The sequence below is a fragment of the Mesoplodon densirostris genome, chromosome 10 (genome assembly GCF_025265405.1).
Source record: "Mesoplodon densirostris isolate mMesDen1 chromosome 10, mMesDen1 primary haplotype, whole genome shotgun sequence".
Classification (NCBI taxonomy): domain Eukaryota; kingdom Metazoa; phylum Chordata; class Mammalia; order Artiodactyla; family Ziphiidae; genus Mesoplodon; species Mesoplodon densirostris.
Window position 1 is genome coordinate 12,429,614 of NC_082670.1, and position 22,627 is coordinate 12,452,240.

A 22,627-nucleotide genomic window follows, 5' to 3' on the forward strand; every position below is an offset into this window, starting at 1 on the left:
TAGGGTGCCATATAATGATATGTTTTGTATTTGGGAATTGTTAAACTTTTTACTTGGTAAAGAGTGGTTATGGATTTGTTTCACGTATCAGTGGATGATTTTACAAGCCTTTTAAAACTCAAACCCAGTTTGCTGGTAACATTATTTCTAGAACTTTCACAGGGGAATACAGTATTAATAATTTCATTATTGTCAATATCTCAAAGTTAATTTTAAGTAGAATTTGTTTTGAGATTAGCAAATTTAATATCATAGTATAAGTTTTGGTTGTTGAGGTGAAATTCACATAATACAAAATTCATCATCTTAACCGTTTTAAAGTGAATATGTTTCAGAGATTTCTTTGAACAGGTAAAGATGAGAGGGAAGGCTTCAGTCTGCTGGTTGCTCTAAGCCTTTTTGCTCAGTGCCCTAGGACAGTGGTGCTGGAGCCCCTGACAGGCCCTCCCTCCGCCTCCTCTTCCTTTCCTACCCCAGGCAAGCCATTTGTTTCCGCATCAGTGCATGGTTTCACCAGCATCTCTTAGAAGGTTGCCTAGAATATGGTTGAGCTCAAAGAGTGCAACCATAAGTATAGATAGCATGGGATTTTGCAGTACTGAAGATATCATGTTTCACAATAGAACAATTCTTGATCAGATGTGTACAGTATACAGAATGGTGAGGATTATGATGCAGGTGCATGGACTTATTTTTATGCTCGTCATTCATTATTAGTGTTTTCTGTGCTTCCTGTCTTTAATCACAGGCTCGTTATGGATATGATTTAAACAGTACATGTCAGTGAGCTTCAGTCGTCATTGCAAACTGATCACATCCTCATCACAGTGGGAGCTAGTGTGGTTGGACTGATGGACAAATGCCTTCTGCGTTTGAGAGGCACTTGGGCTCTCAAGCTGTTTTTAAGGGAGAATCTCTCTAAGCAATTCTGTTTAGTGATTTTTAAGAAATTCCAAGACATTGGAATAGATTGGGAAATTTTATGCCAAATGTACGGGAAAGAATAAGTGAGAGTAATGAGAAATACATCCATTCTCAAATATTTTCTTGAGTTATAGTTTGTTGGATTTTCTGGAAACTTTTCAGTTTGCACTGCCTACAGAAAATGAATTGTCACCAGATTCTCTTTGTATTTAAGGGCTCTGTTGGCAGGTTACACCCTTGTAGCCTCTGCTGGCTTGTGGACGTGTCCACTTCCCTTGTTTGAGCATCTCCCAGATGTGTTTCTTTGCATCTCACCGAGAAGCAAGTCTCCTTTCCTCCCAGTTTATTGCTGGCTATGTAATTTTGTTTATGATGTTTTTGTTTCTGGTGGTTTTTCTCGTACTCTGTACTCTCACTCAGGAAGCCCATCTCCTTTTCTATTTATGGTAATTACTAGAGTGCATTTTATTTTGGCCCTTGGGGAGTGCTTGCTGGGTTTCTTCGTGTGGGCATGTATGTTAAAATTGGAAAGTGTTTTCTTTGAGGTCAGGGCTTTTGTTAAATGGTCTGAAAAGTTTGTCAAACCCCAACTGGCCATAAAAAAGGAGAGAATTGTTTTGTGTAGGATAACCTCTCCTCCATCCCTTCCTTTTTCCTGTCTTCTGTTTTTCCTTTTAAACATTTCATCATCAACTTTAAGGATAAAATCAGTCCGTTACTGTCGGGTTGGAAGGGTGAGATCTGTTTCTCTTGTGCGTGGGGTGAACAGGTCTTTTTGAGAGCTGCTGTGTAACTGGAGAATATTAGGAGCAAGAAGGCGGCAGGCAGGCAGCTTGGTGTCTCTCTAGTGTGTTCTAGAGGCCCACTTATCTGGAAGCAAAAATAGAATTATATGTTAACGTGGGCAATAGATCTCAGAGTAGAGCCCGACAGTCCTTGTTCTGACGGCACAAGAGGAGGAACGAAAGCTCATTCATGTCCTACAGGTGACTTAGGGGCTGGGCTTATTCTGCAGTGGCCTGAGATTTGGGTTAAGGAGAAATTGAACACCTGAAGGTTTTTTCCCCGCTTAATTTAGTTCTTAGTTCCCAGTGATGGGATGTTGGGTCAAAGATGATCTGCCTTTCCAATCTCTCCCTCCTGATAGAATTAAATCAATGAGCAACCGTAACCTAGTTTCCTGATAGTATTACTGAGATAGTATTTTTGTATGTATGATCGGCAATTCAGAACTTGGCTCTGACACACAGACATGCAGGGTTGGTTTTCCTCATTCAGTTGGAGGTAAGGAAGCTTTGAGTAATTTATTCAGTGTGATTCTGTCCCTTGAAAGTAGTAGGGGCTCATTTTGTGTTTCAGAGAAAGGAAAGCTTTAGTATCAGCTAAAACTTTTTCTCGAGTTTAGAGAATACTGAATTCTCAGTTTTAGAGGATTAATGTCAAGAAAATAGAGTGTATTAAAACATTCTCTGTGTTCTATTTAAATAGTTACCTGGTTTCCTTAGTTACGTCCTTTCTTTCTTTTCTTTTAAGCTTCATTTCCTCAACAGTTGTTTACTAAGCTCCTAATGTGTACCAGGCTTGCTGTTAGGGAATTGTCAGGATATGGATGATTTTGATGCAGTGCGACTGTGATTCCATCAAAGGTGGGAGTGGCGATGGATGGGTGGTGCCGGGACTGAGTTGTGAGTTCACCAAAATCTCTGGGTGCAGGCCCTACCCTGGACCATTGAGTCAGAGGATGGTGGTGAGGTCTGTCCTCAATAACGCTCCCCAGGGGATTTCCAGGGCAACCAAGCTCCTGTGCTGCGCAGACTGGAACACTAGTCACCAGCAGTGGAGGTGGAGGACTGGCTAGGACGATGGGAAAATGGGTTTCTGGGAACCCCTGTTCAGTGCGTTTTCAGGAGAGAAAATAGAAATTCTAAGAGAAAGCACAACATGGGTATGGCAGTGGGATGTGACTCATGGGTGGGTATGATAGAAAATAGAGTTGACCACTTAGAGGGAATTATTTTCTGTATTCTTCCACCAAGTCTTAGGGCGTCCAAAAGGAGCTGCTCTGGATCCTTCGGCGATTCACTTGAGAGAAAACAGGTTGTAGTTTGTCTTCAGCCCTGTGCAAGTCTTTCTGATTTGTGTCCGTTTGAAAACTTTTCTGCATAGTCTCTGTTGCTGTACAGGGTATCCTGTGAGCAGGTTTTGGTTACCAGGGTATCCTGTGAGAAGGTTTTGGGCCTCAGGCCTGCCTCTGTCTGCCTAGGGGTGGATGTCATCATTTTCCTCATTTGCACGTGAAGCTAAATATAAGAAGGGGTGTCTGGATTTGTGTGTGAGTGATTTATGACTTCACGTGGCTACATAGAACTTTCTTACCAGCTGCAGCCGTTGGGCTACAGTATGGCCTGAGCTGAGCAATGGATTTCTAAGGTCTCCTCGGCCATATTCTTGAACTTAATTTAGGGCTGCATCCAATGTAGATGTTTCTAGAATGCCTCTGGAGCATGTGAAACATTCCTTTTCTTCCTTCCATGTTCACTCCTCTGCCTTCATTCACTCTTTATTTGAAAGCATCATTTTCCCTAAGTCTCTGAAAACCCTTTTAGCCATAAAATGACTCGTCTGGGTCAGCCAGCCTTTACCTGACTTCACCCTTAACTTTCAATGAAGAGGTGAACTATGTTTTTCTGCCCTTTGATAAAGTACCTAAGGTTAGAGCCTAGATTTGATGTTGAACCACCAGCTATTTTCAGATCTCCAGCTTTGACACGTGGCCTGAACTTTGACCTCTCCTCTAGGGTCTGTATGGACAGCTCCAACTCAGCATGCCTAAACACTAAACTCCTGGTTCCTCCCTTCTCTCTGCTTCAGAGCGCTCTTTTCAGAAGTGCCCTTTTTTCCTCCAGAAAGGAAAGGAAATGTCCTGAGATGAAAAATTTGGGGGTTGATCTTTCACTCTTCTTTTCTCACGGGTACTTGTATTAAGGGTCCTGGTCACATAGATCATCAGCACCCAGTTTTTCTTGCCTTCTAAGTGTTTCCAGAATGTAACCAGTCCTCACAGCCTTTCGCTGCCTCCTGGGTTCTCACTTCTTGTGTAGGCAGTTGTCACAACCTTCCTTCATCACCCCCTAAGCTGGTTTATTCTTAACCCAGCAGCCTGTGCAAGTTTTTACAAATGTAAAACAAATTCTGTTACTTCTTTGCTCAGAGCTCTCCCATGGTTTCCCATTTAGAGTAAAATTGTCATCTCCCCACTTCTGCTTTATTCTTTCACACACGTTACCTGAAGTGTAAATAGTAAACTTCTACTTAACATCCACTGTGCTCACAACATGAGTTTTGTTTCTCTTATCATTGTGAAATGTCAGCATAGGAAGGACCATGACGTTGCTTCTAGAAGGCCATATTTGCTTTCCCTAACAGCTTTGCTTGAAAATGAGACTGCACGTATGCCATATCCCCTTTTGGGGGGTCAGCCCTCATGACTTTGGAGGAGCTTTGTCCATGTATAGGTAAGCGTAAATCTTTTTATTGAATCATTCACTGGTCTATCAGGCTGTCTTATGGAGCTGAAAAAACGGCAGGAAATCTCATTTTGCATGAAAGAAGCAATGCTAGAACTGGCAACTGGCTTGGACACAGGAGCCAGCAAAGGTTTCCAGTTTTGTTTAGGTGGCAGAAATAATTGTGATCTTCGCAAACCATTGTGAAATAGTAATATGGTTAAACCTTGTCATTGGACTAGGAACTGGCTTAACTGGTAGGAAATATCTCAGTTTGAATAAAATTGATACCTTGTACTAAGTGTCCTGGTCACAGAGATCATGCATTCTATACATTATAAAAACTGAAAGCTGTGGGAAAATACTGAAACAGACATACTTGGTAAATTGAGCCTAATTGACTGTTTATATATTTCTTGGTACTAAAGTATTGATGTGAAAGAGATTTGAGGTTGGACTTTTATCTTTGTGTATTTAGAAAATCTGTTTTTTTTCCTGTGTATGTATGTATGTATATATGTATGTATGTATGTATGTATGGCTGTATTGGGTCTTGGTTGCTGTGAGTGGGCTTTCTGTAGTTGCAGCGAGTGGGGGCTACTCTTTGTTGTGGTGCGCGGGCTTCTCATCGCGGTAGTTTCTCTTGTTGCGGAACATCGGCTCTAGGTTCGTGGGCTTCAGCAGTTGTGGCACGCAGGCTCAGTAGTTGTGGCGCATGGTCTTAGTTGCTCTGCAGCATGTGGGATCTTCCCGGACCATGGCTCGAACCCGTGTCCCCTGCATTGGCAGGCAGATTCTTAACCACTGCACCACCACCAGGGAAGTCCCTAGAAAGTCTGTTCTTTATTTACTGTTGAATTATTGTTGAAGTCATGATCAATATTTAGTTAATAAACCAGTACTCCTGTTTCCTGATAATCTGTTTTGAGGTGGGGATGCAAGGATGAGAGCTATTTTTTCTACTTGAGGTGCTCACCCCTTGTCTGGGGGTAGTGGTGTTGGGAGCTCTAGAGGGGGAAGGACTTAAAACCTCTATGGTAAGTTGGGTTAATGATAATTTTGTAGGGCATGCTAAGAAATTTGGAAATTCCCCCTGTAGTAGCCATTGGGGAGCTATACAGAGCTTTTGAGTAGGGAAAGAGCCCCTTGGATTGATGGTTCTAGAAAGTAACACATTGCAGTTATTGTTTAGATCATAATCAGAGATTGGGAAGGGCAGAGGAATCAGAGTTGAAGGTAGTGGGGGAGGGGAAATAGGAAAACTGGGGGAGAGTCAGGTTACCAATAAATTGCATTCGATTTGGCAATTATAATGTGTTTCATGGCAGTGAGAACAGTTTTCATGCAAAGGCGAGGTGGGAGTCAGGTCCCTTGCAAGGCTGTGTACACTTGGGTTCTCAAAGTGTGTTCCCTGACCAGCAGCACCGACATCACCTGGGAGAGCTCCGTGGGTGGAAGCCCCAGTGTGTGCTTTATTAAGCTCTGGAGTTGTTGCTCACAAACGCTCAAGTTGAGAGCCACTCCCTTGGTCATTTGTTTGTACATCAGTCAATAGAGAATTCCAGAACTGGAATCCAGGTCTCTCTTACCCCTGTTAATATGTGTTTATTCTAGTGAAGTATTTTTGATTGCCTGCTGAATACTAGACTCATCTAGTTGGGAACACGAAGATGAAAAAGACCACACGGCGGGTCCGCTGGAGTCACACAGGCTAGTCAGGATGCTGTCTGTCTTAACCTCATAACCTCATGTGCATGATTTGGAGATGTTTGTGTGATGCTGCTCCACTGGTTAGTTGTAAAATGTAGAGGACAGAATGCATGAGAAACGAGTGGTATGTGGCCTGCTACACAGTGGCCTGCATTTTCTGTTAGTGGGAAGCACTGTTTGGAGGGGTGACAGGCATTAAAATGATTTCTGGAGACCCATGCCTGTAATGACACGGTGCAAACCAATCCCAGGGTGGTCCTTAACTCTGGGGACCGCTGGAGGATCTGAGAAAAAGTGGGAAAGGACAAACGTGATGCGTTGTCAATTTATGTTAAATTCAAGGACAAAGTTTATTTGTGTACTTTACTATAACTTGAAGTTTTTCATAAAATGCCCCCCCCGCCCCAAGCCCTTAATGGTTTTACAGTGTAGCATGACCAACCAGTCCCCTGCGAATGTATGGACACTTATATGCTTATTTCCAGGATGGAGGTCCTTGGTGAGCCAGAAAAGCCAGCAAGTCCGTCAGGTATTGACAGAGCCCCTAAAGTGGCCCAGCAGTGTCCCAGGGCCTGGAGGAAGAAACAGGAGTGTAAAACTTGCCCTGACCCTTCGCCACAGCTCACAGGCCGATAACCTTGACTGGCCCTGGCAGGAGGCGTCACCCTATTGGTGCTGAGAGGCTGGCGGGTGGGGTTCTGGCTTTTGTCTGTTCTTAATCCAGAGGATGAATTTTGTAGGAGAATTCCTTAGAAAATGATTGGAAGGCATGTTAAAGCAGTGTGCATCTTCAGGGCTTCGTCGTAGAACAAGAATTTTAGACTTCATCCTCTGAATTTCATGTATATTCCCTGCAAATCTGAAAGGTGACACGTAGCAGAGCAAATTGGAACCACTTTCCTGAGAGTTGTATGGGCGGATATCTGTTCTTACCTACTTTAGACTCTGGCTTTCTTGTGCAAGGTAGTGTCTCATATTCCAGAATTCTCCTGTTCCTGAGTAGAACATAAAGGTACATGTTTTGAAGAGTCTCGGGGACGTAATGAAATGCACGAGCAAGGAATACAGTCTATTGAAACCCCGTCCAATGAATTATAAGCGTTGCTCTACTACAGTGATGATGGAAGCATTCTTTAGCTGACCTGTCCATTTTGGGACACACGTGGCTGTTGAGTTCTTGAAATGTGTCCACTACAGCTTAAGGAACTTAATTTTTTGTGGCTGAAGACTACTGTATTGGATAGTTCAGCTTAGAATATGCCATTTGGGGGATTTGGGGGGGGTATTCTTATTAACTTGAAAAGGCTGTAGTGATTAAAAGATCCAAATCAGTTAATTCTTTTGGGAACCTACTTGTTATTAATAATTTATTCCCAAATGAGGCCATTTTGGAGTCACACGTTGGCATTGCTGATACTGGATTGTCCCTCATTCTGATTTTTTTTTCTAAGATATCGGTCAAGTATTGTAACTTGACTTAATTTCGCCCTCATTCTGAAGGTAGATTGCCAGTCCGTTTTCTGCTGGATTCTTGGAGATAATGCTGCTCTAGATCTTGAGTCCTTTTTGATTATGTTGAAACAACAACCTGTCAGACCAAGAATTGCAGGGGGTTGAGTGCTGTGTTGCATGGCCCTCATTGCTGGTCCCTGACTGCACTGTTTAACGGTGAACGTGCGCCGGCGCAGCTCGTGCTGCTGCTGCCTTGACAACGGCGGTGTTGGACACGCTCAGAGGCAAAAGGGCTGACTTGGCAGCTGCCCAGCAGATTTTTATAAAGGCTCAGTTGGTGGCCGGAGATTCAGGCTGTCAGAGTTGTGTTATGCAATAAACCGTTTTCAGCAGAAGTTCTTAATCCAATTTCAGCTGTAGCTTTTTTTTTTTTTAAATAGGCGGTAATCAAAGATAAGTACACATTATTTAATGGGAGTTTGGAAGAAGTAAAACTCTCCTTGCATAAGCATTTTCAGACCGATTGCTTTATCCTGGGAAGCACGTCTGTCGGAGGAAATTTGCTGCTTGAAGTGCTTTTAATTTAAAACCAAGGCAAAGGAACGTCATTCACAAGTTCAGTAAGTCAGTGGCTTCCTGGCCACTTATCTAATTTCTAGGTGTGAATATTCCCCGATTTCTCTTTGATGTTTTAGTATTGACAGGTGAACCATTTTATGGAATTAAAAAAAATGGATTAGCATCAAGTCGATTTGAGAAATTGAGTTGATTTCCAATGGAGAAAGTATTTTGTTAAAAGGGGAAGAAACAGTAGTTTTAGCCTAAGTTGTACCTCCCTCTCACTTTATCCTTCAGTATTCTCCCTCTCTCTCTAGCTCTGTAAATCCTCGTTTATATGGAGTCAGTGCCAAGAATCAACATCCCCAACAAATTACTACTATTATTATTTCCGTTGCTTTCGTTGTTCTCTCAAACTGTTGATGGAAGAGGCTGTTAGTTCAGACAGCAACAAATTGCCTTAAGTAGGGTGATTTAATAGCAGGTATATGCAAAACTTGTGCTCTGGAAAATAAAAGGCATTCATGCAGAGTTTTCCAGACGTTTTTCCCTGGAAGGAGGAAAGGGCTATGACTTCTTTCTCCCCAACTCCCTCCTGGAGCAAGTCTTTTAAATTTGCTTTTCTTACTGGTCATCTCTTTGCAGCCATCAATTCCCCACCCCATACCCCGCCTTGCCATTTGGTATTTTCTGTTAATCCAACCCAGGGTGGAATTGAGCATTGGAATTGGACATCACACTTCACTTTTTTAAGAAAAGGAAGTGGAAAGTCACAAATCCCTCCATTTCCAGAGCCTTGACAGAAGTGGGATATATGCATATTGTGGTATTAGTAACTCATCCAGTAGCTCCTGTAATCTAAACACATAATTGTTTGTCTTAGCACTTGTATAAGTTTTTTTTAAAAATAAGTTTTATTTATTTATTTATTTATGGCTGCATTGGGTCTTCGTTGCTGCGTTCAGGCTTTCTCTAGTTGCGGCGAGCGGGGGCCACCCCTCATTGCAGTGCGCGGGCCTCTCGCGTTGCGGAGCACGGGCTCTAGGCGTGCGGGCTTCAGCAGTTGTAGCACGCGGGCTCAGCAGCTGTGGCTCACGGGCTCCAGAGCTCAGGCTCGGTAGTTGTGATGCGCGGGCCTAGTTGCTCCAGGGCACGTGGGATCTTCCCAGACCAGGACTCGTACCTGTGTTCTGTCGAATTGGCAGGCGGATTCCCAACCACTGCGCCACCAGGGAATCCCTGTATAAGTTTTAATAAGGGGTTTCATGTTAGGAGAAGGTCTTCCTGCCTGTGAACCTGAATGTTCTCTTCTCTCCCAACCTGCACAGCCCCATCTGCTTGGTTTACTTACCGGAGGCTGTGAAGGGCATTTGACGTGCTGTGCTCCCTCCCTGTGGAAGCAGGAGTGTTTTCTGTGGAACGTGGTGGCTTCTGCATCTGTCCCGTGTGTAGTTACCACACCCACCCCCAACCCCCCGCAGGTTGAAATTTAAAACATTGGTGGGAGGTTCTGGATTTCAACTTAAAAACGCAGGTGTGTATCACACTTTTATCCTGCTATGTCTTGGATGTTGGCATTATTTTATGTGGTGTTGTTGTTAAAAATGATCTGTGTGGTAGTGAAGACCTTTTTTTTTTTTTTTTTTATAATGGATTCAAATCTGCTGGAAGGGACCTAGTCCCTGGTTGACCTACATCCCAGTTTTCTACCAGTTGTCCCAGCATCATTATTAACAGTGCCCTTGGCTGCGATGATAAGTTACTGGTCACTCTACCTGTGATGGATGAGACTCTTATGCAGTTTGCTTGCAAGTAGTGGGAAATTCACTATCTTCCATTGGGGGGGGCCCATCTCATTTTTAAAATAGTTGTCATTGTTAGAAAATGTTTTTTTAAAATTTGATCAGAAATGGGCTTCCCTAGAACCTGTGCTTTTTCATCATTGTTTTCCCTCTCTTGAGTCAAGATGGCCTGAATTTGAAACCATAAAAAAAATGGAGACATAGAGAAATTGCATAAGGATGCTTTGAGAGATGCCCATAGAATTGATATTCTGTCAGTTATAGAAGCCAGTTGTAAAGGCCACTGAGAGGAACTCCCTCCCTCCTTCCTTTCCTCTCCTCTGCCTTCTCCTCTTAGTAGTTTCCAGCTCTAGCGGATGCACGAGTTGTTTGTTTTTCATATAACATTTATAGTCACCCTTTGAAATTAGTCATTTTAATGGTGCTTTCGTTTACGAGCCAATGTGAGTTGCCCTTTTGATGTTTTCTCTTTAATAACAAATTTCTGAGTTTAGAATTTCGCTTCCTGATCTGGCACCTGCCCCATAGTGGACCGGCGGACTGCTAGCGGGTTCTTGAGCCGCTCCTGCTTCTCTCCAGCCGCAGCGCCTTTGGGCAAGACCCTGAAACTCACCTCTGAATGATAACCACGAGTTTCGTGATTCCTTCCTTTCCCATCCCCCTTTTTAAAGAAGATGTTGGGGGTAGGAGTTTATTAAAAAATTTTTTATTTTATTTATTTTTGCTGTGTTGGGTCTTCGTTTCTGTGCAAGGGCTTTCTCTAGTTGTGGCAAGCGGGGGCCACTCTTCATTGCGGTGTGCGGGCCTCTCACTATCGCGGCCTCTCTTGTTGCAGAGCACAGGCTCCGTAGTTGTGGCTCACGGGCCCAGTTGCTCCGCGGCATGTGGGATCCTCCCAGACCAGGGCTCGAACCCGTGTCCCCTGCATTAGCAGGCATATTCTCAACCACTGCGCCACCAGGGAAGCCCTCCCATCCCTTTTAAACTAAAGGGAGAAAGCATGGTGTGGCCCTTGTCCGAAGGGGAGGCCGAGCAGAGAATCACGAGCATTAACTGTGCAAGCAAGTGCTGAGCCCAGCGTCTGGTATACAGCGAGCACCCAGGAGACGTTTGCCATTGTCATACAGTTGGCACTCCACATCCCTGGGTTCCGCATTCCTGGATTCAACCAATGGCGGATTGGAAACATTCAGGAAAAATCTTCCAGAAAGATACAAGAAGCAAAACTTGACTTTGCTCCACCAGCAAATATGTAAATATTTGCCCCGCCAGTAAAAATGTAAATAGCATTTACATTGTATTAGGTATTACAAGTAATCTAGAGCTGATTTAAAGTGGACAGTAGGAAGGATGTGGATGTAGGTAGGTTATATGCAGACATACCATTTTATATAACAGACTTGAGCATCCTGGCATTTTGGTATCTGTGCGTGGTCCTGGAGCCAATCCCCTGTGGATAACAAGGGATGACTGCAATCATTATCACTTTTTATATACTTCCCTTATGACTGCAGGGGTATTGTCCTCTGCCTGGCACCTGTTTTGTAAACTTGACTGACCTGGACGTCCCTGTTTCCTTGCACTAAAGCATCTAAGCACTCAGAAGAGGATTGGAAGTCCAGCTTGGTGAAAAGCTGGCCAGCACTGGAGAGCAGAAGCCCTTGAAGGCTTGGCCCAGGCCTGTGGCTGAATGGAGGGCATGGCTTTACTGTATCCCTGCCTGACCTGATCAGTTTTGACACAGTCAATTAGAAGAACTCTTGGTGTAGCTTAGAGTATGTTAAATCAATAACCCAGTGTTTTGAAGTGTGGGCCATGGAGGGACAGTTCGAATGGTCAGCAAATTTATTTATATTAAGATCCTTTTTGGGCTTTATTTAAACTAATGTTGATTTGAATTTATGCCGCCAGTGGAGGTTGGGCTGGGCACTCAAGCACGTTGAAAACAGTCATGCACGCCACGCCCATGTCCACAAACCCAGCCCTTCTTCATGACGGTGTGTGGGGGGAAGACACAGCAACCTGCACCCAGCAGATCCCGTACCTTCTTTTCTGTCTTGTCCAGTAAACCTGGGTAAGGAGGACAACTTGGTTTATGGTCCCATTGACACATGACCCTCCGTGGCCTGTTGTGTTGGTTTTTGTTTTTGTTTTTTTACCTTAGAGGTCAGGAGAACATCACAGAAAAAGAATTCTACAACTGGGAGCTGTGATTTTTGTTGGATTGGAGCCTTCCTTTGGGTTTTGTTGCATTGTAGTTGGGGGGGGAAGAACCCCCCCGCCCCCCAATAAAATCACCTTGGAGGGTATAGTTAACTGCAAGCTTAATGAGGTCCTGCTGTGTAATGAGGCTACTAAAATGTACCCCAGCTTTTGGATTGTGCACGGAAATAGAAATGATCTTATTGCATGTGTTGGTCCTGTTGTTCTAGAATTTTATTCACATGTTGGAATGTGTGTTTAATTCTGGATGTCACCTTTTTAAAGGGAAGTCATTCCAAATTGGGTAATCAGAGAATGAGGGTTTGAGACATCATGTCACATAAGAATGATTCAAGGAACTATCCACTACTTGTCTTAGCTTTTTTGTTGAGTTCGCTTTTGCTATTTGGTCACTTGTTTTAGTTTAGTGAACAGAAGTCAAAGGGAAGAGTTCTCAGAATATGTTAATATAGACTTGTATATTCTGACAGTAGAAATGGCAACAGTTAGATGGATGCTAGAAGTATTCATCTTGGGGTTTCACCTCATCTTGCTTTACCTTTGCCTGTATCCTGAGGGAGGTTAGAAAGTGACATGAAATGGGCAGGATGGGGAACTAGTGTGTACAGCAGAGCTTCTGAAACTTTAATGTGCATGGGAATCACCAGAGGATCTTAAAATGAGCCTGCATCTCTAACAAGATGCCCAGCGGTTAAGGCACTGGTGGTCTTTGGAGCACACTTGGAGTTGCAACGGTATGGAAGGATGTACAAGGCTGTTATATCTCTAACCTGGACTGTGGGCTTTGGAGAATTGTTAGATGGTGCTGTTTGCTGCAAGGTGTGTAGTGTCTTCATGTGCTTACTTTCTGTGCCCCTTTTTCTTACATGTCTGTTATAAAACTTGGGGCAGCATGAGGTTATGCTGTTATTTTTCCTTTTAATAAAAAGATTATGTATGACCATAAACATTCTAGTTTAATTCCTGACCTGTTGCCATTTTCAAAGTTATTTCAAAGAATGGTAGACATTTTACAAATGAAAAGAAAACCCTGTCACTTTTACTTTTTTTTTTTTTTTAATATAAATGTATTTATTTATTTATTTTTGGGTGTGTTGGGTCTTCGTTTCTGTGTGAGGGCTTTCTCTAGTTGCGGGGAGCGGGGGCTACTCTTCATCGCAGTGCGCGGGCCTCTCACTGTCTCGGCCTCTCTTGTTGCGGAGCACAGGCTCCAGATGCGCAGGCTCAGTAGTTGTGGCTCACGGGCCTAGTTGCTCCGCGGCATGTGGGATCTTCCCAGACCAGGGCTCGCACCCATATCCCTTGCATTGGCAGGCAGATTCTCAACCACTGCGCCACCAGGGAAGCCCTGTCACTTTTACTTTTAAAGGTCTTATTACTCAGTCTTCCATTTGCCAAAGCAAGTGATTTTTCGCAGTCAATAGCGAAGTGAATCTAGATCTATGTGATGATTTTTCTTTCCCCCCGCTACTGCCAGCAGACCCAATTATTTTTATTTATTTCAGTGTTTGCAAAGCATTTTTTGGTCTTGGGGAGAAACAAGTAAGAGATTGGGGGAATGAGGAAAGGTGGTGTGTCATCGGGAGCCTGATTGTTCTTCTCAAGGTTTAGATGGTCTATTAACCTAGAGGTCTTATGGAAACTCCAAATGACAAGAGCTGTTTTTAAATCAATAATGCAGTTCAGGGGGCTTCCCTGGTGGCGCGGTGGTTGAGAGTCCGCCTGCCTATGCAGGGGATGCGGGTTCATGCCCTGGTCCGGGAAGATCCCACATGCTGCGGAGCGGCTGGGCCCGTGAGCCATGGCCGCTGAGCCTGTGCTGAGCCTGTGCGTCCGGAGCCTGTGCTCCGCAACGGGACAGGCCCGTGTACCGCAAAAAATAATAATAATAATAATGCAGTTCACAAGAATAGACACACACTCTGGGCAGCTGAATTTGCATCAGAATGAGGCTGCTAGACTCCATATCAGTGGCTATACCTCCTCCTGTGTCTGCCTTTATTAAGCTGACCAGTAAAGTAGAATGGACTGAATGCTTGGCTACTTTGTTCCTGGGGAAGAACAGGGAGAACTCAGAAGGGGTATTTTGTGAAGGAATTGGTTGTTGTTTAGCTGAGGGTCAGGGACTGCAACAGGGGCCGTGGATTTGGGCCCTGTAAGGCCATGTAGACTTGGAGATGGGCACTGTGTTTTGCAGGGAGCTCTAGGTGGTGGCAGAAGGGGTGGTGTGGCCCCTGTGTTGGGACATCGACAAGCTTACTGCTGAGCATGTGAGGTGTCGCCTGGCCCTGTTGGATTAGTCACTGTGGGGAGTGTTTTTGGGGATTTCAGTCAGGAATTAGAGTGATTTCAGGCACCTCACTTAACCCATTCTGGAAGTTGGCACTGGCAGGCCAAGTGTGGGTAATGGTACATGGGAGGTGTGAGGCTGAGTCTGTACGGTTTTCAGAAATCCTGAGCTCTCACGCTGTCAGGCATGTTTCAGGTGCTGAGCAGGAGAAACAATTTCCTGACTCCATGGCGACATTACTTCTAAATAAGACAGCTACTGAAAAGGGGGCAATATAACAGAGGGCCGGACTTAAAGGTCATAGAAGCTCTTGGGCTGGGGGGTGGCCGGGGGAAGAGGGGGGTTCACCTGAGTTGCTTGACTTCTGGTGAGGGAGTTAGTTACGTCTGGATTGTGTTCTAGAGCGCTCAGTACTTGGTCGTTCAGAACTATGATAAGGGTGGGTAAGCGTTAGGCCTCTGAAGTACCTTCTTTCTGGCTTTCCAGGACACCCAGCTTAGGTTGCTCAGCCCTCTGCTGCCTCGTGGCTGGGTGCAGGCCCACCTTGCTAGCCTCCCAGTAGGGAGGGGTGTAAGCAGAATGTAGTGATTCATCGTGACTCTGCAGCCGTGAACGGCAGTGGATTTCTAATCTCTGAATTCTTACCTGCTGAGCGTTTGGAAACAGAGCAGAGTCGACTTCTTACCTGCTATGTTTGCATCTTGCAGCAACACTGAGGGAAGCCTCGACCAGCATTCTAGATTATAAAAGAACTCTGTGTGTGTGTGTGTGTGTGTTTGTGTGTGTTGTTTTGTTTTATTTTATTTTATTTTATTTTTTTGCGGTACGCGGGCCTCTCACTGTTGTGGCCTCTCCCGTTGCAGAGCACAGGCTCCGGACGCGCAGGCTCAGCGGCCATGGCTCACGGGCCCAGCCGCTCCGCGGCACGTGGGATCTTCCCGGACCGGGGCAGGAACCCGCGTCCCCTGCATTGGCAGGCAGACTCTCAACCATTGAGCCACCAGGGAAGCCCTGTTTTGATTTTTAATGTCTAGAGCTGGAAACCCCATATTCTGTGTCCTGGATTTGCTTCTCCTGTATTTAAAGTACTTTATAGGGGTCATGGGACTGCTGGTGTCAACTAAGTGAACCTTAAATGCATCTTCCTTTGCAGGAGTTTTCCTCTCACATGGTTTATGTTTTAATTAGATATTAGTTGTTGGAGTATAATTCTCTCATGTGGAGGCCTGGAGTCAAAATGAAGGCACCAGTCTGAACAGGAAGCAGTAAATCATCACAGGAATTTTACACTGAAAGCTATTTTGGAGCTTTACAATTTATAAACTCTGTGTATGTAGGAAATAATCATTTATAATCACAGCCTGGCTTGTTGTGGAGACCTGAATGCTGAGGGTAGGAACCTGGGGGTTGTGAAGAGAATTCTGCCCGACAGACTTCCCTGGATCCTGAAAGGTGGAATTCAGCCCAATGAGCATGAACTCTTCCCCGAGTTTAAGATCATCATTCACTTGAAACCAAAATGCTCGAGGCATTTTCACGCACACTGAGGGGAGTTGCTTGTTGCCAGGAGTGATACATCGGGCCTTTCACATGTTGTGTAGCTGAATCATTTACCTCTTATGCAGGTTGGTTCCTTGGGCTCCTCAGGTGGTGTCTGGTCAGAGCGCTTCATCTCCCTGGTTTTCAGCCATGCGATTGGCAGGTCTCTGGTGACTTGGACTCAGTGGTGGTTAAGAAGTCACGTGTGTTCCTCCCGCAGGGTGGAGGCCAAGTCTGCTTTCAGCCTTCATGTGTGGACTTGACCACCACCCTGGTCTGTACATGCCTTGTCTCTCTTAGGAGAGCGACTGGGGAGACAGGATGTGCCTTCTTCCTCTGGAGGTGACGGAAGCCTCGGCTTGGCAGGTCTGCAGAAGTGAAGGACATCCGGGCTAGGTGGAAATCCTAGCTCTTTTCTCCCAGGCCTTCTCTTCCCCTTGTTATGGAAGATGGAGAATCACTGTCATTCTAAGAAATCCTGGAAGCTTAACAGGAGCACCGCTTCAGTTATTTAGGGCTTTAGAGTCTGTGTGGTTGGATTTCTAAGATGTAGTGTGTGTTTATGCAGAGTTTAGGAATTTGTGAGCTGGAGAAGACCTTGGATAATCTATTTCCCTTATCTCAGCCCCTGGAGGGTTTAGTTGGCCGGGTAGTGGCAGGGAGTAAAAACCAGTTCTGTTGGCTGTTGAGTGTGATAGCACCAGCCTGACTCTAGGGTATTCGGTCTCCTGTTTGAACAAAAGGAACATGAATATCCAAAATCCTGCTTTACTGGGGTATTAATGTTTTCCTTATTCTCTTAAGGCCCCAAATAACTGAGAAGCCCATAATCCTTCCATCTCTAAATTGAACTCATAAAATCTTAAGTCTTGAAGTAGGTGTGTGACTGTAAGAACTTCTTAGATTAGAAAACAGTAGGCAGATATCCACAGAAGAGAAGCTGTGAGTATCCCAAGCTGTGTGAAGCAACTTTTTAAACCTTAAAATCAAAAACTCTTGCTGGTTCCCTAAAACCGTTAACTCATTCGGGGCACCGGTATCAACCATCTCCGTCTTCCCAGACTTGGCTCTTGTCCTCCCTCAATCCCTGCTGGTCTGCAGTCTTTCTTTCTGTGTTTACTATTGGAATTGCTGGAGTGCTCTCTGGGCGGGCTGCTGGTTCTTTGGTGTGCCCCCCGCCTCACCATTATTTTGACATAAGGGAGCCACACTTATAAATGAGATCTTCAAGACCTATCGTTTGTATTCTTTTTCAAAAATTATACCCCCAGCCCCCTGCCACCCCATTCTCTAGTCCACAAAGATCCATTGCCCTTTTCTGCAGTGGTCCCTCTCCCTCTCTCGTTTTTGTGATTCATCACCTTAAAAGGCCAGTACAGATCCAGTTTCATTTCTTCTGACTGAACTGTAAATTCCTTGAAAGTAGCACCAAACCGCAACAACAACAGTAAATTTTCCAAACAGGTGTAGCTCGTGTTTGTAAGGTGCCTACATTCTGGCATATTCGCTTTAAAGAACTCCAGTACAGTGATGCATTACACCTTCTGTTGTGACTGCAATAACTCTTTTTTTTTTTTCTAAACTTTGCCAGGATTATAAAACTTCTCTATTACCAGTGAATGACGGGATTTGGGTGTGGGGCGTGCAAAGGAAGTGCAATGCTTGTGTCTCTCTTCCAGTCCCTTTACAGCCTGAGGGGGTGGCTCTTTGCTTGTGGTCTCTCCAGGAAGGGCCAGTGCCCTCCCTCCACTAGAGGATGTAGTTCTGATCTCCAGAACTTGGTCTCAGTCACTCAATACTTGTTTGGGATTTGTTTTTTTTCTTAAAGTTTATTCTGACTCTTAATTAACATTTGCTTGCTTTCCTTTAAGTAACTCCCCTCTCCCCATTCTTCCTTGTTTCTGCAGGATGACAGTGATGGGATTCCATGGTCAGAAGAAAGGGTGGTACGTAAAGTCCTTTATTTGTCTCTGAAGGAGTTCAAGAATGCCCAGAAGAGGCAGCATGGTGAAGGCATTGCTGGGAGCCTGAAAGCAGTGAATGGTGAGTTGCCTGTTTTGTTGTTTTGGATGATGTCTCTGGGCCTGGCCTTGTTTCCGAAATGGATGTGCTTTGGGCGGCTCGTGCTTCTCAGGCTGGGCCCCTAACGGCAGTTATTCTGGACATCCCATTGGGTTTATAGATTTGTTTTGATGCTCCTTTATACGTTGCATAATATAATGGGCAAGGTGCCTTAGTCTGCGCCCTATAGACAAGATCAGGGCTGCGATCTGGTTTCTGCCGGTTCTTGGATTGAGTGTGGAGCCTGACTTAACAGGTTTTTCTGTGAACATCTGTCTTTCTACCCAAGTATGAGGGCAGAAGAAGCCTTTGATGCTCTCGCTGAAATGTGGCAACTTTGGTTCCTAGGCCCTGTTTACATAGGAAGTAGCCTGAATCTGCGGGCCGGCTGCCTTTCCCGCTCTCTCTCTGGCTCAGCAGCCTCCTAAGGCCCTGCTTCCTTCCTTGTTGATCAAGCTGGCAGGTGGGCAGTGGAGGTAGAGTTCCTGTGCGTCCAAAGTGTCCCTCATCTTGGATGGGTATCAGGTGGGTCCTTGAAGCCTGGAGAGAAACGTGCTCCCGTCTGAGTTTATTCCGATGTCTCTTTTTAACAGGGTTAGTGTGACTCGGATGAAATCATCCAGTGAACACCATTTTAGAACTAGCATTTGGTGACTATTTATATTTTATTTCGGGGGTTGTGGCTGTGGCTGTATTCCACAGCCTCTCTTGTTCTTATTAATCTCCTAGAGTCTTAGATAAATGTGAATGAATGGACCGTGTTCTGGTTTGTACTTGTTTGGAGCGAGGAGATAAGGAAGAGGAGATCCTGTTATCCTTTTTGAGCTCTGGCTGTGATCCTCTGGTAGGAGTCACCACACAGGGAGAACCTGACGGCTCTGCCCCGACAGGTTGACTTAGGGCGTCCAGTTTTTTTCCATCCTGCTCAGCTGTAAGGTGAGTTGTCTGGGAGCCTCTTGCTGGAACTAGTGCTTCCAGACGGGACCTGCTGGCGCTCCCCTTCCACAAGGCCATGGCGGGGTTTTCTGACATGGCCTTCCCGAGCACCACCGGGACCTGCCCTGCCATCCACCCAGGTTCTGTCTCTCTCTTCTAGTACTGTGTGACTTGAGACAAGAACCGCCTGAAGTCTGAGCCAATGTGTATGGGAAAGGCCCTTTCTGAATCTCTCACACGTGCAGAAGCAAAATAATTTGAGGAATCTGTTGCCACGGTTAGTTACACAGCTTGGACCCCTATTTGTTCATGGGTCTCCTACCAGGTAGGGACCCCGCCCTTTCTTGGCTGCCTGTAATGGAGTAAATGCTAAGCCATGTGTCTTTTTAGAGAGCATTTGACGTGATCAGTCTCGTTGACGTTGCTTCACATTGAACATGCTGTTCTGCTCTTAAGTTTTTGAGGGGAGGGTGATGGCGGGGAGAATATCGTTGGATCCTGGGATTATAGTAGAGCAGTGGCTGCTGCTCCGGGGTTAGATTTTACTGCTGTGACAAGGCGTGCTCTCATTCTGCTGTTCTGCAGTGGTGATGCCTTCGTGCTTTAGGAATCTTTTAACAACTAGAAGACCCACCCAACTGGGAAAAATCAGCTTTTAGGACAAGAAGGTAGCCCGGTGTCCAAGATTGAATAATGGTGGAATTTGGGTAAAAGAAGAAAAACTAAAATAAGGCATTTAAGAAGCAACTAGTGCCGCCAGCTAGTTGGCCAAATGTAGCTCTTGTTTTCGTTGGCATACTCGGGGCTTGACGATACCGAGGAAGGAATTCTAAGAAAAGTTGGCATGTACATCTCTATTGGGATCATTGAAGACTTTAAATCATTCTTTTCCCACCTCCATAAAAAAGGTGGTCTTTGTTGTTTGTTGTGGTAGTTTGCCTTTCACCCTGATGAAGCCTGACTTGTCTTTTCCTCCCTCTCTCCTTCCTCCCCTCTCCTTTGGTTGTGAAGTTGCTGTCAACATGCCCTTTTCTGGTTCATGTTGGTGTTTGTGCAGACTGTAGTATTCCAAGGCCACCTTTTTGTTATTCCGCATGTTGGATTTCGATAGCAGTTCTGAGTAAATACATCTCCTCGTTTTAGAACTTGTGTGTGTTTTAAGAATAATTTTCTTAAAGGCAGCTAGCATGTTAAACAAAGTGTGCTTTCTTATTCGGGGGCTACTGGAAAGCATGGAAACCAGACTCGTTACCATGGGAATAAGTCCCTCTCTGTAGGTCCCAGAATCTCAAGGGTGCTCTCCTAGGGGGGTGTGATCCAGAGAAAGCTGAAGTAGCCAGCAGCCTCCAAGACGCTTGGTGTGGGGATGGGTAGTGAGGACTGCAAGCAGCGTTGTCTCTGAATGTGTGTACATATGTGCGCGTCTACATTTATCACTCAAGTTTGAGTGGATGCTTTATAACAGATCATCATCTGTATGCTGTGCAGTCGAATGACCTTGTCTGGTGCTGTGCATCACAGCACACTGTTTGGGGTTCTTCATTGTGGGGCAAGTGAAGATAGGTTAGTGGTGGGAGAAGAGTGGTTTTAACAGTCATGCCTTTCCTTTTCATTTCTCTTTTAATTTTTTTTTTGGTCCCCTACCCCCTTGAGGTTCCCTTTCAAAAGTTGAAATAATGCCATTGTTTTGGTTTTAATTGTGACAGAAAGTTATCTGGCGGTAGAATTTGAAACTGTCCAGTACAGAGCCCTTGCTGGGAGGTGTGGCATGAAACTGGACGGGACAGAGGTGAGAGTAGGTGCCTGCACCCCAGCTAGGGCGGTGTTGGTGGGGCTTCTGCCCACTGTGCTCCCTTTCTCATGCTTCATGGCTTGAGGATTGTTGGTACGTGAGGTACCTCTGAGACCTGTGGGGTTTCTGTCTGTGAGGGGACGATGACATTCTTGTTGGGGGGCTCTGTGAGTGTGTTCTCTGTGGTAGTAACTTCCTAATGGCACATGGTTATTTATGCTGCAGTAGCAGAATTGGAATTACAGCTCAAGTAACTTTTTTTTTTTTTTTTTTTTTTTTTTTTTGCGGTACGCGGGCCTCTCACTGTTGTGGCCTCTCCCGTTGCGGAGCACAGGCTCCCGGACGCGCAGGCTCAGCGGCCATGGCTCAAGGGCCCAGCCGCTCCGTGGGATCTTCCCGGACCGGGGCATGAACCCGTGTCCCCTGCATCGGCAGGCAGACTCTCAACCACTGCGCCACCAGGGAAGCCCCAGCTCAAGTAACTTTGAATCCAGTACTTATTTTAGAATCCAGAATGGAGGAAAATGGCACCCTATCTTTGCAACAGTAGTATTGAAAACAAGGTGTTTTGTTTTTCCCCCTGTATTTCGAAGCAAAGATGTTTCTTGGTTATCGGTCTTGCCAGAGTTTCCTGGGAAAATTCAATTTTAAAATCATATCTTGAGTCCACAGTAGAATGGGTTTGACATCATTTTTATCTAATTGGGAAATGAATTGACATCACTTCTGCGAAATCACAGGCATGCTGGGATGATGAACAAGCAGCCCCCTGCCCTGGCCTCCTGTGTGAGGAGGGTGGGGGGCTGGTGTCTGCTAACAGGGTGCCAACAACAGCAGCTTGTCTGAGTGGGTGAGCTCAGCCGCGCCCCTTGTGCAGGTCTGGTAGAGATGTAATAAGCCAAGCAGACATAAGAGAGTAGAGAGACCTCATATTTTATGTCATAAACTCCATGTTTGCCATCAGTCTTGGTTTGTGGTTCTGAAGTGACAAGGGATGAGTTTTTTTTTTTGGTCCTACTGGAGGTAGCGAATCTTGAGTCTGGGACATCCCGGTGGGTTGTCTGTAGGAATTGAAGCCGTTGTTACACAGCTTGTTGGCTGTAGCCAGGCTTCAGGGGAGGCGGTGCTAAGGTTTCTGCTGGATGTGAGCCTTCTCTCTACTCTCTGCTGTAGATGGGGCCACTTTTCCTGGCAGTAATAAATTGACAAAAGCTTCAGAAAGGCTGGCAGAGGCGGAAGCCTCGGCCACTCTTTGAGGGCCCTTGGCCTGCTGTGGCTGAAATTAGGGACATTTAAATAATAACATGCTACACAAATAATGAGTACACATAATTACACAGTAAGAGAGGGGAGCTATTAGCTGTATTTGAATTTCATTTGCTTCCTATAAATTTCATCTGAGATCCAGCACACCCTGTGGCCAGCTAAAGCATCTTGACTAGATTTAAGGGACGCTGGACTCTTTTTTTCTTAGCATTTTACAGTAGTTGTGAGAGCTGGAACCTGTACTGAGCGCTTGCTTTTTGCCGGTTACTGTTGTAGCACTTCACCTGTATTTTGCTCATTTAACTTTCTAGAAATATAGGAAACTGCACTAGGGCAGATTAGCAATTTGCTTACACTACTTGTATGGGGGAGAGCCAGGATTTAAACCCCGGCTTTCTCCCTTGCTTATAATAACCACCACTTAAATAAACAGAAGTAGTTTTGGAACCCCCTATAAAGGCAGGATTTCAAAAATACAAAATTGTAGGAGTCCTTTTTTTTTCCAAACAGTAATTTCTTTTGAAGGAGATTTGTGAAATCTCCTTGGCAAAGAGACCTCAGAAGTGGG

General features: G+C 45.1%; 1 protein-coding gene across 2 annotated transcripts in view; it reads left to right on the plus strand.

Annotated features, from left to right (window-relative positions):
* JARID2 (jumonji and AT-rich interaction domain containing 2) overlaps positions 1 to 22,627 on the plus strand; it is a 245,507-nt gene that overhangs the window by 98,274 nt on the left and 124,606 nt on the right. For both annotated transcript variants that reach the window (XM_060110539.1, XM_060110540.1), the window contains exon 3: positions 17,912 to 18,047. In XM_060110539.1, coding sequence (XP_059966522.1) covers positions 17,912 to 18,047 — 136 coding nt within the window. The remainder of the gene's footprint in view (positions 1 to 17,911; positions 18,048 to 22,627) is intronic.